The 13,901-nt window shown below is 46.4% G+C and overlaps 1 protein-coding gene across 3 annotated transcripts; it reads right to left on the bottom strand.

Annotated features, from left to right (window-relative positions):
- Positions 1-11,030: 11,030 nt before the first annotated feature.
- On the bottom strand, positions 11,031-13,659 carry timd4 (T cell immunoglobulin and mucin domain containing 4). 3 transcript variants are annotated; one of them, XM_013265220.3, is made up of 8 exons: positions 13,533-13,659; positions 12,966-13,144; positions 12,638-12,800; positions 12,447-12,572; positions 12,291-12,370; positions 11,743-11,854; positions 11,633-11,666; positions 11,031-11,429 (listed from the first exon to the last, which is right to left on the bottom strand). In XM_013265220.3, the coding sequence occupies exons 1-8, from the start codon at positions 13,591-13,593 to the stop codon at positions 11,345-11,347; spliced, it is 840 nt and encodes a 279-aa protein (XP_013120674.1). In that variant the 5' UTR covers positions 13,594-13,659; the 3' UTR covers positions 11,031-11,344. The 3 variants fall into 3 exon arrangements, with proteins under 3 accessions (XP_013120674.1, XP_013120675.1, XP_013120676.1); XM_013265221.3 differs by having other exon boundaries at positions 12,459-12,572; XM_013265222.3 differs by having other exon boundaries at positions 13,294-13,642.
- Positions 13,660-13,901: the final 242 nt, after the last annotated feature.

Here is a 13,901-nt window from a genome sequence, read left to right as displayed (position 1 = left end):
ATAGATATCTTACCAAACTCAGCATTTTTAATCAGTATGGAAAGCATTTCTGTTGCTGCGATAAACAACAATGGCGAGATTGGACATCCTTGTTTTATTCCTCTGCAAATCCTAAATCTTTGTGAGGTGCCACGTGGAAGACACACTGAACTGTTAGTATCTCTATACAGTAATTTGATTACATTAATGAAGTTACCCCCAAAGCCAAACAAATCTAGGGCTTGAAACATAAATTCATGCTCTATCATGTCGAAGGCTTTGTAAAAATCTAAAAATAGGACAAAACCTTGGTTTTCAATTAGGTAGTTGTAGTCAATCAAGTCCAAAATAAGGCGGATATTATTATGGATTGAGCGGCCTTTTATAAATCCAGACAGAGTCAGAAATAATTTGAGTTATGCCCGATTTTAACCTGTTTGCAAAAATATGTGTTAGAAGTTTATAATCATTATTTAATAGAGTAATTGGTCTTAAATTATCAAGAAGAGTCGGATCTTTCCCAGGTTTTGGTGTGAGTGTTATTACCCCTTGTTTCATACTGTGTGAGAGACCCATTTTCTAATGTTTCTGTAAGCATTCCAAACACAAGGGTTCTAATATGAACCCAAAAATGTTTGTAAAAGTTGCTGGTCAAACCATCACAACCTGGTGCTTTATCTTTGGGTAAAGCACTTAATGCTCTAACTCTTCAATGGTAGTTTTGCCCTCACAGGTCTTTTTAAAATTTTCATCAATTTTAGGAATCAGGTGTTTGATAGATTGAAAAAATGTCTCAGCCAATGGTCTAGAGTATGAAGAGGAGTACAAATTACTGTAAAAGGTAAAGATTTCTTTAGATATTAATTGAGGGTCAGTGCATAGCCACATTTCTCTCGTCTTGTCTTTTCTAATCTACAGAAATATGCTGTACTTTTTTCGCCATCCTCGATCCACTTGGCTCGGGATCTCAGATATGCTCCTTTGGCCTTTTTAGTATAAATATCGTCTAAAGAAGACTGTAGAATACTTCTATGTTGTTTGTCATTATCATTAAAAAAGGGTTTCGAGCAGATGTGATTAAGTTCTCTGATAATTTCAGCTTCTTTTTGCTTGTTCTGATAAGCTATTATTTTACTGTGTTTAATTGAGATTTGACGTACTTTAAACTTAAAGAATTCCCACTTTTCTGTGTAAGAACTTATGTTTTCATTAGTTGAAATAAGTTCTAGTTGTCGAAGTATTTCGTTACTAAAATTTTCATTGGTAAGCAGGGATGAGTTAAACTTCCAGTAAACTTTATTATAAGAGTTTTTAAGTTGAGGAGTGACACTGAAATGTATCACACAGTGGTCGGTTAAAGGCGCAGCTGAGACACCCACATTTACATTATTCTGCATTAAGCTGTCTGAGATTAGCCAGAAGTCGATACGAGATTTAGCCGAACCATCAGGCTTGAACCACGAAAAGGACTGAACAAGTGGGTTAGCTAATCTCCAAGGATCTATTAGGCTGAGATTTAGACAGAAGTTGTGTAAAAATGAATTTATATGATGGGAATGGAATTTAGAGGGTGATCTATCAAGCCATTCGTCATAAACCTTATTGAAATCTCCTCCTAATATAAGATTGTTTGTGGAGTATTTGTGAGATAGTTCTTTTAGGTGATTGGTAATCTCAGTAAATAAGAGTTTGTTCTGAGCTACATTGTTGTAACCATAAACATTACATAGAATCAAAAAGCTATTATCCACTTTGAGCACACAAATTAGCCAATAGCCCAGACTGTCTTTCCTATGAGTTTCAATTTTATTACGAAAGTTTTTAAATAGTAAGGCTACCCCAGCTGATTTGTTAGTACCATGACAAAGAATTATTCTTTCCCCCCACTGACTACACCAAAAATTTTCATCTGCCTCCACAGAGTGTGTTTCTTGTAGCAGTATACAGCTCGCATTTACATTTTTACAGAACAAAAATATTGATTTTCTTTTAACACCGTCTCTTAAGCCCCTAGTATTTAAAGACACACAGTTAACATTGGAACTAAGGAATGACATAAAAGGGAAGTGAGAAAGCAAAATAGAAAGGTTGACTGTACTTCAAGTATCCAGATAAAAGTAGAACTCTATAAAATTGGGAGCACTTAATCCCTTAAAACTGAATTCACAAAGTGCAAACGACCTCTATGAAAAATCATTATAGTAACGTACCAAATAGGTAATATAAACAGTAAGTATTGAACCTGCCTATTTAAAACTTTTGGCAATCTTATAATTTGGTTAAAGAACATGGCCTAAATACAGGGAGTGCAGAATTATTAGGCAAGTTGTATTTTTGAGGAATAATTTTATTATTGAACAACAACCATGTTCTCAATGAACCCAAAAAACTCATTAATATCAAAGCTGAATGTTTTTGGAAGTAGTTTTTAGTTTGTGTTTAGTTTTAGCTATTTTAGGGGGATATCTGTGTGTGCAGGTGACTATTACTGTGCATAATTATTAGGCAACTTAACAAAAAACAAATATATACCCATTTCAATTATTTATTTTTACCAGTGAAACCAATATAACATCTCCACATTCACAAATATACATTTCTGATATTCAAAAACAAAACAAAAACAAATCAGCGACCAATATAGCCACCTTTCTTTGCAAGGACACTCAAAAGCCTGCCATCCATGGATTCTGTCAGTGTTTTGATCTGTTCACCATCAACATTGCGTGCAGCAGCAACCACAGCCTCCCAGACACTGTTCAGAGAGGTGTACTGTTTTCCCTCCTTGTAAATCTCACATTTGATGATGGACCACAGGTTCTCAATGGGGTTCAGATCAGGTGAACAAGGAGGCCATGTCATTAGTTTTTCTTCTTTTATACCCTTTCTTGCCAGCCACGCTGTGGAGTACTTGGACGCGTGTGATGGAGCATTGTCCTGCATGAAAATCATGTTTTTCTTGAAGGATGCAGACTTCTTCCTGTACCACTGCTTGAAGAAGGTGTCTTCCAGAAACTGGCAGTAGGACTGGGAGTTGAGCTTGACTCCATCCTCAACCCGAAAAGGCCCCACAAGCTCATCTTTGATGATACCAGCCCAAACCAGTACTCCACCTCCACCTTGCTGGCGTCTGAGTCGGACTGGAGCTCTCTACCCTTTACCAATCCAGCCACGGGCCCATCCATCTGGCCCATCAAGACTCACTCTCATTTCATCAGTCCATAAAACCTTAGAAAAATCAGTCTTGAGATATTTCTTGGCCCAGTCTTGACGTTTCAGCTTGTGTGTCTTGTTCAGTGGTGGTCGTCTTTCAGCCTTTCTTACCTTGGCCATGTCTCTGAGTATTGCACACCTTGTGCTTTTGGGCACTCCAGTGATGTTGCAGCTCTGAAATATGGCCAAACTGGTGGCAAGTGGCATCTTGGCAGCTGCACGCTTGACTTTTCTCAGTTCATGGGCAGTTATTTTGCACCTTGGTTTTTCCACACGCTTCTTGCGACCCTGTTGACTATTTTGAATGAAACGCTTGATTGTTCGATGATCACGCTTCAGAAGCTTTGCAATTTTAAGACTGCTGCATCCCTCTGCAAGATATCTCACTATTTTTGACTTTTCTGAGCCTGTCAAGTCCTTCTTTTGACCCATTTGGCCAAAGGAAAGGAAGTTGCCTAATAATTATGCACTCCCTGTATATGTGTGTGTGTGTACATATATACATATATATATATATATATATATATATATATATATATATATATATATAAAAATGCTAGCAGGCAAGGCATACATGGAGCGCCATAACCAAGTGGCCGGCTTAGTGTACAGGAACATCTGTGCCGAGTATAACCTGGAAGTCCCGAGGTCAAAATGGGAGATGCCCCCAAGGGTGGTGGAGAATGACCGAGCTAAGATCCTGTGGGACTTCCAGATGCAGACGGACAAAATGGTGGTGGCTAACCAACCGGACATAGTGGTGGTAGACAAACAGAAGAAGACGGCTGTAGTGATCGATGTAGCAGTTCCGAATGACAGCAATATCAGGAAGAAGGAACACGAGAAGCTGGAGAAATACCAAGGGCTCAGAGAAGAGCTCGAGAGGATGTGGAGGGTGAAGGTAACGGTGGTCCCCGTGGTAATCGGAGCACTAGGTGCGGTGACTCCCAAGCTAGGCGAGTGGCTCCAGCAGATCCGGGGAACAACATCGGAGATCTCTGTCCAGAAGAGCGCAGTCCTGGGAACAGCTAAGATACTGCGCAGGACCCTCAAGCTCCCAGGCCTCTGGTAGAGGACCCGAGCTTGAAGGATAAACCGCCCGCAGGGGCGCGCTGGGTGTTTTTTTTTTATATGTATATGTGTATATGTGTGTATGTGTATATATATATATATATATATATTATATATATATTATATATATATATATATATATACACACACACACACACACACACACACACACACACACACACACACATAGCGCCGAATCTAGTGGTTAGGATTCGGCGCTCTCACCGCCGCGGCCCGGGTTCGATTCCCGGTCAGGGAACCAGGAGCAGCTGGAGAGCGTAGTGGTTAGACTACACGCCTTTGGAGCAGAGGATCGCAAGTTCGATTCCTGCCTGAGGCGTCTGTATCCAGTAAGGGTCCTAAGGCTAGACCCCCTATGCTAAGCGAGCCTACCGCAGACATGAGCGAGACGTCCGGCTCGGACGTCGCCCGGATCAACAAGGTCCGCGTCAGGTGTTGAGGAACCAGGGCACCCTGACGACAACCAGGGCACCCTGATGACAAGTGGGCTACTGGAACAAGAAGGCATCGGTGGGCAAGAGATGAAAACAGGGCGTTGTTGGAATGCTACTATGCAAGTAACCCTGGCGGAAGGGGTTACATGAATAGGATGAGGGGCCTATGGATTCTTCGATACCCAACATCCACAATGACGGCGAAACAACTAGTAGCTCAGTGTTCCAACGTTCGAAAGAAGGGACTGCTGTCACAGCTAGAGATTGACGAGGTACAACATAAATGCTACGGCAAGGAGCAGTCAGGACGCCAGGTCAGGGGGGAGATATCATCACCCCCACCCGAGATTGGGTACATAGCCCCAAGTGCGATAGGAGAAGGATCGTTGAGTGCGAGAGGAACTGACCTGAAAGATAGGATCATGGCCAAGCTTGAAACCTGGATCCCCCGTAGCAGGTTACCAAGATTACGTGAAGTACCCTCAGAAGGTCTGCTAGATGATGTTAATGCAGCACTACGGACGATACCTACAACCACGATTACCGACACTAACAAGCTGATCTACACTACGGCAGCAGTGATCAGTGAGATGCTTGGCTACAAGTTGAACAGCCACAAGGGGCAGTACCCTCCATGGAGAAGGAGGCTAGAGGGCAAGATCAAAGGAGCACGGAGGGAGGTTAGCCAACTAACGGAGTTGCAGAAAGGCCCCTGTACTGGCTGCTCCGGACTTCAGCAAGGCCTTCAAGCTGGAAGTGGACGCAAGCGCTACTGGCGCTGGGGCAGTACTACTACAGGATGGAGTTGATGGCATCAGTCACCCGGTTTCCTACTTCTCAGCTAAGTTCAAGCCTCATCAACTCAACTATTCCACCATCGAGAAAGAAACCCTGGCCATGTTGCTTGCTCTGCAGCATTTCGACGTGTACGTAGGGTCAACCACCGCTCCTGTTATGGTTTATACTGACCATAACCCTCTGGTATTCCTAAAACATGTACAATCACAACCAAAGACTGATGAGATGGGCGTTGCTTGCTCAGGAGTACAACATAGACATCCGACACCAGAGAGGTATTGACAACGTGGTGGCTGATGCACTGTCCAGGACCCAGTGTTAACCTCAATAACGGACTTGGTGACAGTTGTTAAAAGTGTGTCTGCTTCACTGTATGTGATATTTTATGTGGGGGGGTGTTACGGTCGCTGACCTCTGGTGGCTCTCCCTCGGGGAGAGAGAGAGTTTTTTTTTCCTTTTCTTGTGTTGCAGGTGTGCCTCATGAGCCACAGCTGAGGGGTGTTTCAGCTCGTCAGCCACGGCATATAGTCTGCCATCCTAAACTGCCACACCCCTGCCATTTTCCCCCATTTTGCCAGAGCTGTGAGCCATAGTGTTTTGGGCAGCAGGCCTTAGTGTGTGAGTGTGAGTGTGAGTGTGAGTGTGAGTGTGAGTGTGTGTGTGTGTGTGTGTGTGTGAGAGAACTTAAAACTCTGTGAACTTTGTTTTTCTTTCTTTTATTGTGAGCATAGGTGTGCCCTGTGTTAATTAGTTCATCGTTGTGGAAGCAGGTAGGGGTTCTCTGCCATGTTTGTTTCAACTGTTTTCTCCTGTTTTGGTTAGACAGGGAGCTCAGCCATTGTATTTTGTTTGGGTTAGAAAGTTCTTGGTTTGTTTTTTAGCTAAAAGGGGGTGTTTTGTTTGTTGTTTTGGCCTTGGAGACCCTGAAGAAAAGAGCTTCCCTGTGTTTACTTATACTGTAAAGGTGCGACAAAGAAGGTGCATAAGAAATACAGCAAGCTGCCCATACCTGAGGCCTTGGAAACTGCCAAGCAAAGACTCACAGCCTTGGCCAGCCGCTTGAGGAGGTACACCAGAGAGATAGAAGGCAGGAGAATAAACCAGCTGTTCTCCACAGAACCAGCAAAGGTGTACTCTCAGTGGCAAGGGAACAATAAGAGAACAGCACCACCAAGGCTGGAGATGGAGCAATACTGGAAGAACATATGGGAGAAGGACGCAACCCATAACGGCAATGCTCAGTGGCTAGTGGATCTGAGGGCAGACCACAGCGACCTCCCCGAACAGGGTCCAGTAACCATCACAGTGGCAGATATCCAAGAAAGGGTCTCCAGTATGAAGAGTTGGACAGCACCAGGGCCCGACATGGTTCATGCCTACTGGCTGAAGAAGCTGACTGCACTCCACGAGCGTCTGGCAGCACAAATGAACCAGCTGCTAGTTAACGAGAGACACCTGGAATGGCTAACCGAAGGTTGGACGGTCCTGATCCTCAAGGACCCCCGGAAGGGACCGGTCCCATCCAACTACCGACCAATAACCCGCCTCAGTACTACATGGAAGCTCCTGTCAGGCATCATATTGGCTAAGATGAACAAGCACATGGCTCAATACATGAGCGGGGCACAGAAAGGGATTGGCAAGAATACCAGAGGCGCAAAACACCAGCTACTGGTAGACAGGACAGTCAGCCGAGACTGCAAGACCAGACTGACCAACCTGTGCACTGCCTGGATTGATTACAAGAAGGCCTATGACTCAATGCCCCACAGCTGGATACTGGAATGCCTAGAATTGTACAAGATCAACAGGACCCTAAGAGCCTTCATCAAGAACTCAATGGGGATGTGGCGTACAACACTAGAGGCCAACTCCAAGCCCATAGCACAAGTCACCATCAAGTGCGGGATCTACCAAGGAGATGCTCTGTCCCCACTGCTGTTCTGCATAGGCCTGAACCTCCTCAGCGAGATAATTGACAATTCAATTCAATTTCATTTATATAGCACCAAATCACAACAAAAGTCGCCTCAAGGTGCTTTATATTGTACAGTAGATAGCACAATAATAAATACAGAGAAAAACCCAACAATCATATGACCCCCTATGAGCAAGCACGTTGGCGACAGTGGGAAGGAAAAACTCCCTTTTAACAGGAAGAAACCTCCGGCAGAACCAGGCTCAGGGAGGGGCGGGGCCATCTGCTGCGACCGGTTGGGGTGAGAGAAGGAAAACAGGATAAAGACTGGCTACGGATACCGACTACGGAACGGAGCAGTTGTCAGCCACCTCCTGTACATGGATGACATCAAGCTGTATGCCAAGAGTGAACGAGACATCCAGCCTGATCCACACTACCAGGCTATACAGCAATAACATCGGGATGTCATTTGGGCTGGAGAAGTGTAGTTGGATAGTAACAAAGAGAGGGAAGGTAGTCAGAACTGAGGGGATTGAACTACCAGAAGGCAACATTGCAGACATAGAGGACAGTTATAAGTACCTGGGGATCCCGCAGGCGAATGGGAACCATGAAGAGGCCGCTAGGAAAGCTGCAACCACCAAGTACCTGCAGAGGGTCAGGCAAATCCTGAGGAGTCAGCTGAACGGTAAGAACAAGATCCGGGCCATCAACACCTACGCCCTGCCCGTGATCAGGTACCCTGCTGGGGTAATAGGCTGGCCAAAGCAGGAGATAGAAGCCACTGACATAAAGACAAGAAAGCTCCTTACCATGTATGGAGGGTTTCACCCCAAGTCCAGCATCCTGAGGCTGTACACTAAGCGGAAGGAAGGAGGCCGGGGACTGGTGAGTGTCAGCACCACAGTCCAGGATGAGACAAGAAACATCCACAAATACATCACGAAGATGGCCCCAACTGACAGCGTGCTCAGTGAATACCTCAGGCAGCAGAAACCCAAGAAAGAGGAGGAAGGCGAGGAACCATCATGGAAGGACAGGCCCCTGCACGGTATGTACCACCGGCAGATAGAGGAGGTGGCTGATATCCAGAAATCCTACCAGTGGCTGGACAAAGCTGGACTGAAAGACAGCACAGAGGTACTAATCATGGCAGCACAAGAACAAGCTCTGAGTACAAGATCCATAGAGGCTGGGGTCTATCACACCAGGCAAGACCCCAGGTGCAGGCTGTGTAAAGATGCCCCAGAGACAATCCAGCACATAACAGCAGGGTGCAAGATGCTAGCAGGCAAGGCATACATGGAACGCCATAACCAAGTGGCCGGCATAGTGTACAGGAACATCTGTGCCGAGTATAACCTGGAAGTCCCGAGGTCAAAATGGGAGATGCCCCCAAGGGTGGTGGAGAATGACCGAGCTAAGATCCTGTGGGACTTCCAGATACAGACGGACAAAATGGTGGTGGCTAACCAACCGGACATAGTGGTGGTAGACAAACAGAAGAAGACGGCTGTAGTGATCGATGTAGCGGTTCCGAATGACAGCAATATCAGGAAGAAGGAACACGAGAAGCTGGAGAAATACCAAGGGCTCAGAGAAGAGCTCGAGAGGATGTGGAGGGTGAAGGTAACGGTGGTCCCCGTGGTAATCGGAGCACTAGGTGCGGTGACTCCCAAGCTAGGCGAGTGGCTCCAGCAGATCCGGGGAACAACATCGGAGATCTCTGTCCAGAAGAGCGCAGTCCTGGGAACAGCTAAGATACTGCGCAGGACCCTCAAGCTCCCAGGCCTCTGGTAGAGGACCCGAGCTTGAAGGATAAACTGCCTGCAGGGGCGTGCTGGGTGTTTACATATGTATTATCAACATGAAAACAACACACACACGTTTAATGTTCCCAACATAACACTGTCAGAAACCCAGATTTACACACGCGGAGTAATAAAAGCTCCTATTCATTCATGATTAACACAGCAACAAACTGTTTAACTAAACGATGAATCAAGCGGTCATAAACCTTTAAAACACAGCTGCATATTTATGCTGCAGGTTTACTCTTATTTCAGGTAACCTTACTTACCTGTGGTTAATGAACACACAGCGCTGAGGTCTGACTTCTTCTCTGGAGCTGGAAAGTTTTAAAAATGCCGCGACTCAAACTCGAAACAGCGCCGGGAGACCACAGTGGCCAAAAATATATTACATCCGTAGTGGTTTAGCACTACCATAGAGAATGAATGGGAGACGGTTTAGGGCCGTTTAGCTAAACAATCCCGCGGGGAGTCACGGGTGTAATACCGTCTTTGGCCACAAGGTGGGGAAATATACATGTACGTCAAAGGTGTAGAGCGCCACCAGCCCAAAGGGGTTTGATCATGGACAAAAAAAGGTACTGCACAACAGTTTAGTGCAGGAATCCTCGTTAGTGTGGTGTCGCGAAAATGAGAGATAACCGGGGACGGTTACTAAAGTAGTGACAACGCCACCTGGGGGAGAGCGCCACAACCCCAGGAAAGATTTCTCTAGCCAATGAGAGGACTGCACTGGCTACCAAAGCCCACAGACTCGTTATTTAAAGGCAGAGGGGAGACAAAGGAAGTTTATAATTCCAAAGTTTATTAAGAGAAACTACTAAAACATAACTATAAGATTAAAAGGCACCTAGGGTAGCAGGGGTGAGAGAGTAAAATAATAAATTAAAACCCTTTATTACCAAACGATAATTAAAACAACATACTCCCTGTCACAATGCTACCCTAAAACAAGCACAATATATTAAAAAGAAGCAACTAAACAAAATGGTGGAGACCGGCCACTTGAGGAGGCAACCTACAGGGAGGAGTGCCCAAGGGTGCCACAAATTACTCACCCGTGTGATTTCACAGCAAACCTCACTCACACTAAACTCTAAAGGGTGCAATCTGCCTATGCCCGGTGTGTACACTCGCATGCATCGGGGAGGGGATTCCACCTCATGTGCCTAGCCTCTGAACAAGCGGCCGCACCTCCACTAAAACAATAAAAGAAAAGATAAAACGTTAAACAATCAATAAAAGATCAACATAAAACCAACACATCCCAAATCACTATACATTATAAAAGTAGTGCATAACAAACAAAACGGCATCTGACAAGACAGCAGCAGTCTAATGCACACCTGCAACAAGAGAGGGGAACAATAGTCAGAGTCCACCCTACTATGCCACAGTATGATAAACAAAAGTCGCACTTACCACTCTCTAAGGGCAACTGAGTAGCTTTCCTTAAGAGATATGTGGAGCTCAACTGCCTAGTGCTGCAGCCACCTTAGATTGCCAAGACTGCCAAATGCCTTCTCTCAGTAGTGAAGCGCAGCTGTTTCTTATAGCCAGGTAATTGTCGGCTGAAAGGTGTGGATGTCAGTGGTGCGTTTAGGGACATCATGTAACATCCTAACCCAAAATCTACTTCACTACATTAGTATAGTGGTGTTCGATTCCCCGACGGGGAGGCCGTAACTTTTTCGTTTTAACCTGCTTTTTTGTTAGAGGGTAGGGACGCCCTGATCATTGTTTTTTATTGGCTCCTTATGAATAAAAAAAAGAATAGCTAAGAATTGAGACAGAACTTTTATTTGGCTCTCAGGCTCCCACACATACAGCTTTATTATTGAGATCACACATGGAGGCCACTGAGATTTAACCACAACATCTCACATTCATCAGCCTCTGTATTTTTTCTGGGTGACAAATGTAAAGAGAAAGTAGAACAGACATGAACAAGGAGCAGAGATAACCCAGAAACCAAAAATCATTAAACACGCTCTGTGTTGAGCTCATCACAAACAGTGTTTCTGCATATTTCTAATAACAGTGTAAACAGAAACGTCACCAGCTTCTTCCCTGTTTCAGCACGAATGGTTCCTCTGTTAGTCCAGAGTGTAGATGTTCTCCTGCACCGGCCTCCTCATGCGGATCTCGTAGATGATGTGAGGAGGTTCTTCAGAGGAGAAGCTGCAGAGTTACAAACAGCCGAGTTACTGTCAGAGCGAGCCTCAGCACTGCAGTAATAACTCCGATTCATTTTGTGCAGGTGGTCTGTGTTTCTTTCTGCGTGCTTTGTTTCAGGTGTGAGAGTAAGCTGGCTGGCTGTGATTGGCTGTCACTGTGTGACATCGGCATGTTAGCGTGCTGTTTGCTTCCTGTGTTGAACTCACCAGCCGGGCTTTAAGGCTCGTCTGTAGATTCCACCTGCAGCAGAAAACAAAAAATGAACCTCATCTTTGTGTCTGTGTGCAAACGTGCTGCAGAGACATGGAGGACGTACGTCTGAAGGCCAGGAAGAGGAACACTGCGGCGAGGACCATCAACACGCTGACAGAGAGAGAGAGGATGGGAACGTTGATCTGAAGGGAGAGAGAGGGCAGAGCGTCCTCCACCTGCAGGTGGAGAGGATTCATCAGACTGCAGCACGGACAGTTTAGCTTGGAGCTGGCTGACAAAGGTCCGATGCTCAAACGGTTAATTCAGGACATGAACTCTTAAAGTGGGCTGTAGCTCAGGTAGCAGGTCAGCCACTAACCAGAAGGTCGGTGGCTTCAGCTCGTTGAGGTTTCATTCATGCTGCTGAGCTGGGATCTGCTGATGACCCTGTTTGGTCCCAGCCGTGGGACGGACGTCCTCACCCTGACTCTGAACACTGTGGTGTACAGACGAGTTCATGGTGTTTGTTTGCTCCAACGTGCTGCTCTGTGCTGCGCTTTGGTCTCGCCTGTTTGCCCTGTTTCCAGCCTCCATGCTAAGCTAAGCTAATGAGCTAGTGGCTGTACAATCCCGAACACGTCGAGCCTAAGATGGTCGGTGGTGCTTACTCACAGTGAGGGTGTCAGCGTGCAGCAGGGTGGAGTTTCTCCTCAGAAGGTCCAGCTGAGACGACAGCAGAGTTTTCCAGTTGGCTAAACGAGACAGAGACCAGAGACCTGGAGTGGACGTCTATCACAGAGAAGAGTTAACAGAGACAGTTCACCTCACCTGTCGTCACACCTGTGGAGGTCGGTGACTCCGTCACTCGTTCAGTCTTGAGCTCCGTCGTTGTGCTCACTGTTGTTGCTGTTGTTGTGGGTGGAGGAGAGCTGGGGACGAGCACTGAGACTGGAGCTGAGAGGGACAAACTTTTACTCACCAAACTTTGGAGAACCTCAGAAACAGAACTAGTCACTCACCTTTGACCACTCTCAGGTTCATGATCATCTTCTGGTCGTTGAAGAGCCCGTTGATGTCCACCCTGCAGCAGTACGGCCCGCTGTCCGTCCGCCTCACATTCAGGATGTCCAGGTCCATCTGCCCGTCCATGATGTCCCCCGTCAGCTGGTAGCGGTCCTCCACCTGCAGCCAGGACCAGGGTTATACAACCAGGGGGAGGAGCATGAATTCAACAGAAGAAGAAACAGGGAGGAGCTTACAGGAGCGCCAGGTAACCCCAGATAATCAAGGGGACAACGTTATGCCTGACCTCTGTGATGTAATCTGACTTCTGTGATGTAATCACACCTGTGTGACGGCGCCGTTCTCGTCGGTCTGCACCAGGATGTTGCTGCACCAGAAGGTCCCGCAGCCGCGACCCCAGCAGACCCGGCTGAGCCCGAAACGCTGCACGGAGTACTGACAGGACAGAGAGGCCACGCCCCCTTCCATTACTTTAAAAGAGGAAACTGACAAAAACCATCCACCTGCAGCACAAAGACACAAACATGACGTTTGCACATGTAAACACGCGTCATATATGACAGCACGAGATGCAGTGATGCGACGTCAGACCAAGCAGAGCGATAAGGATCGAATCAAAACACGCAGAATACAGGAAACACGCAGTACTGACTTCCTGTAGCTGACCGGCGCTCTGTGCTGGGTAAACTTTGAATCCTTGATAGAAGAGAAACGGTCGACCAGCAGGAGACGGAGACGACCACGAGAACAGACGAGCTCACACAGACAAAGAGACAGGAAGCCACGAGGCGTCATTCACGCCATACAAACAGACCTGAGCGCCGCTGTCACACCCACGAGTCTGGACCTGTGCTGTGATGTCACGCTGATGTCAGAGTGCGTGCTTCTCACCTGACAGGAGGAAGAGGAGGGCGATGAAGGTTCGGGGCGTTGGAGGAGAGACAGCAGCCATCCTGTGAGTGTGTGTGTGTGAGTGTGTGTGAGGGACGACTGTCCGGCCACACTGAACAGTGTGTCTCTGTGATGGAGGTTGGGGGGAGGTCACGGGGGCGGAGCTACACACACAGCGTGTTTGTGTGTCTGCGAGCGTGAACGGCTGCAGTGTTTACGTGTGTATCATCAGTACTGCAGAGAAGCCAGTCTGGGACATGTACTACAGTACTGCGTTCTCAGTACAGTTATAATAAAGTACAGTTACACTGTAATAAGTTGTATACTTGTAGTAAATTAAAGTTCAGTAGCAACAGCGAGGCGTCCGTC

Source organism: Oreochromis niloticus, linkage group LG10 (assembly GCF_001858045.2).
Source record: "Oreochromis niloticus isolate F11D_XX linkage group LG10, O_niloticus_UMD_NMBU, whole genome shotgun sequence".
In the NCBI taxonomy this organism is placed as follows: Eukaryota; Metazoa; Chordata; class Actinopteri; order Cichliformes; family Cichlidae; genus Oreochromis; species Oreochromis niloticus.
Note: the sequence above shows the minus strand (reverse complement) of the source record. Positions and strands in the feature narration are given on the sequence as shown.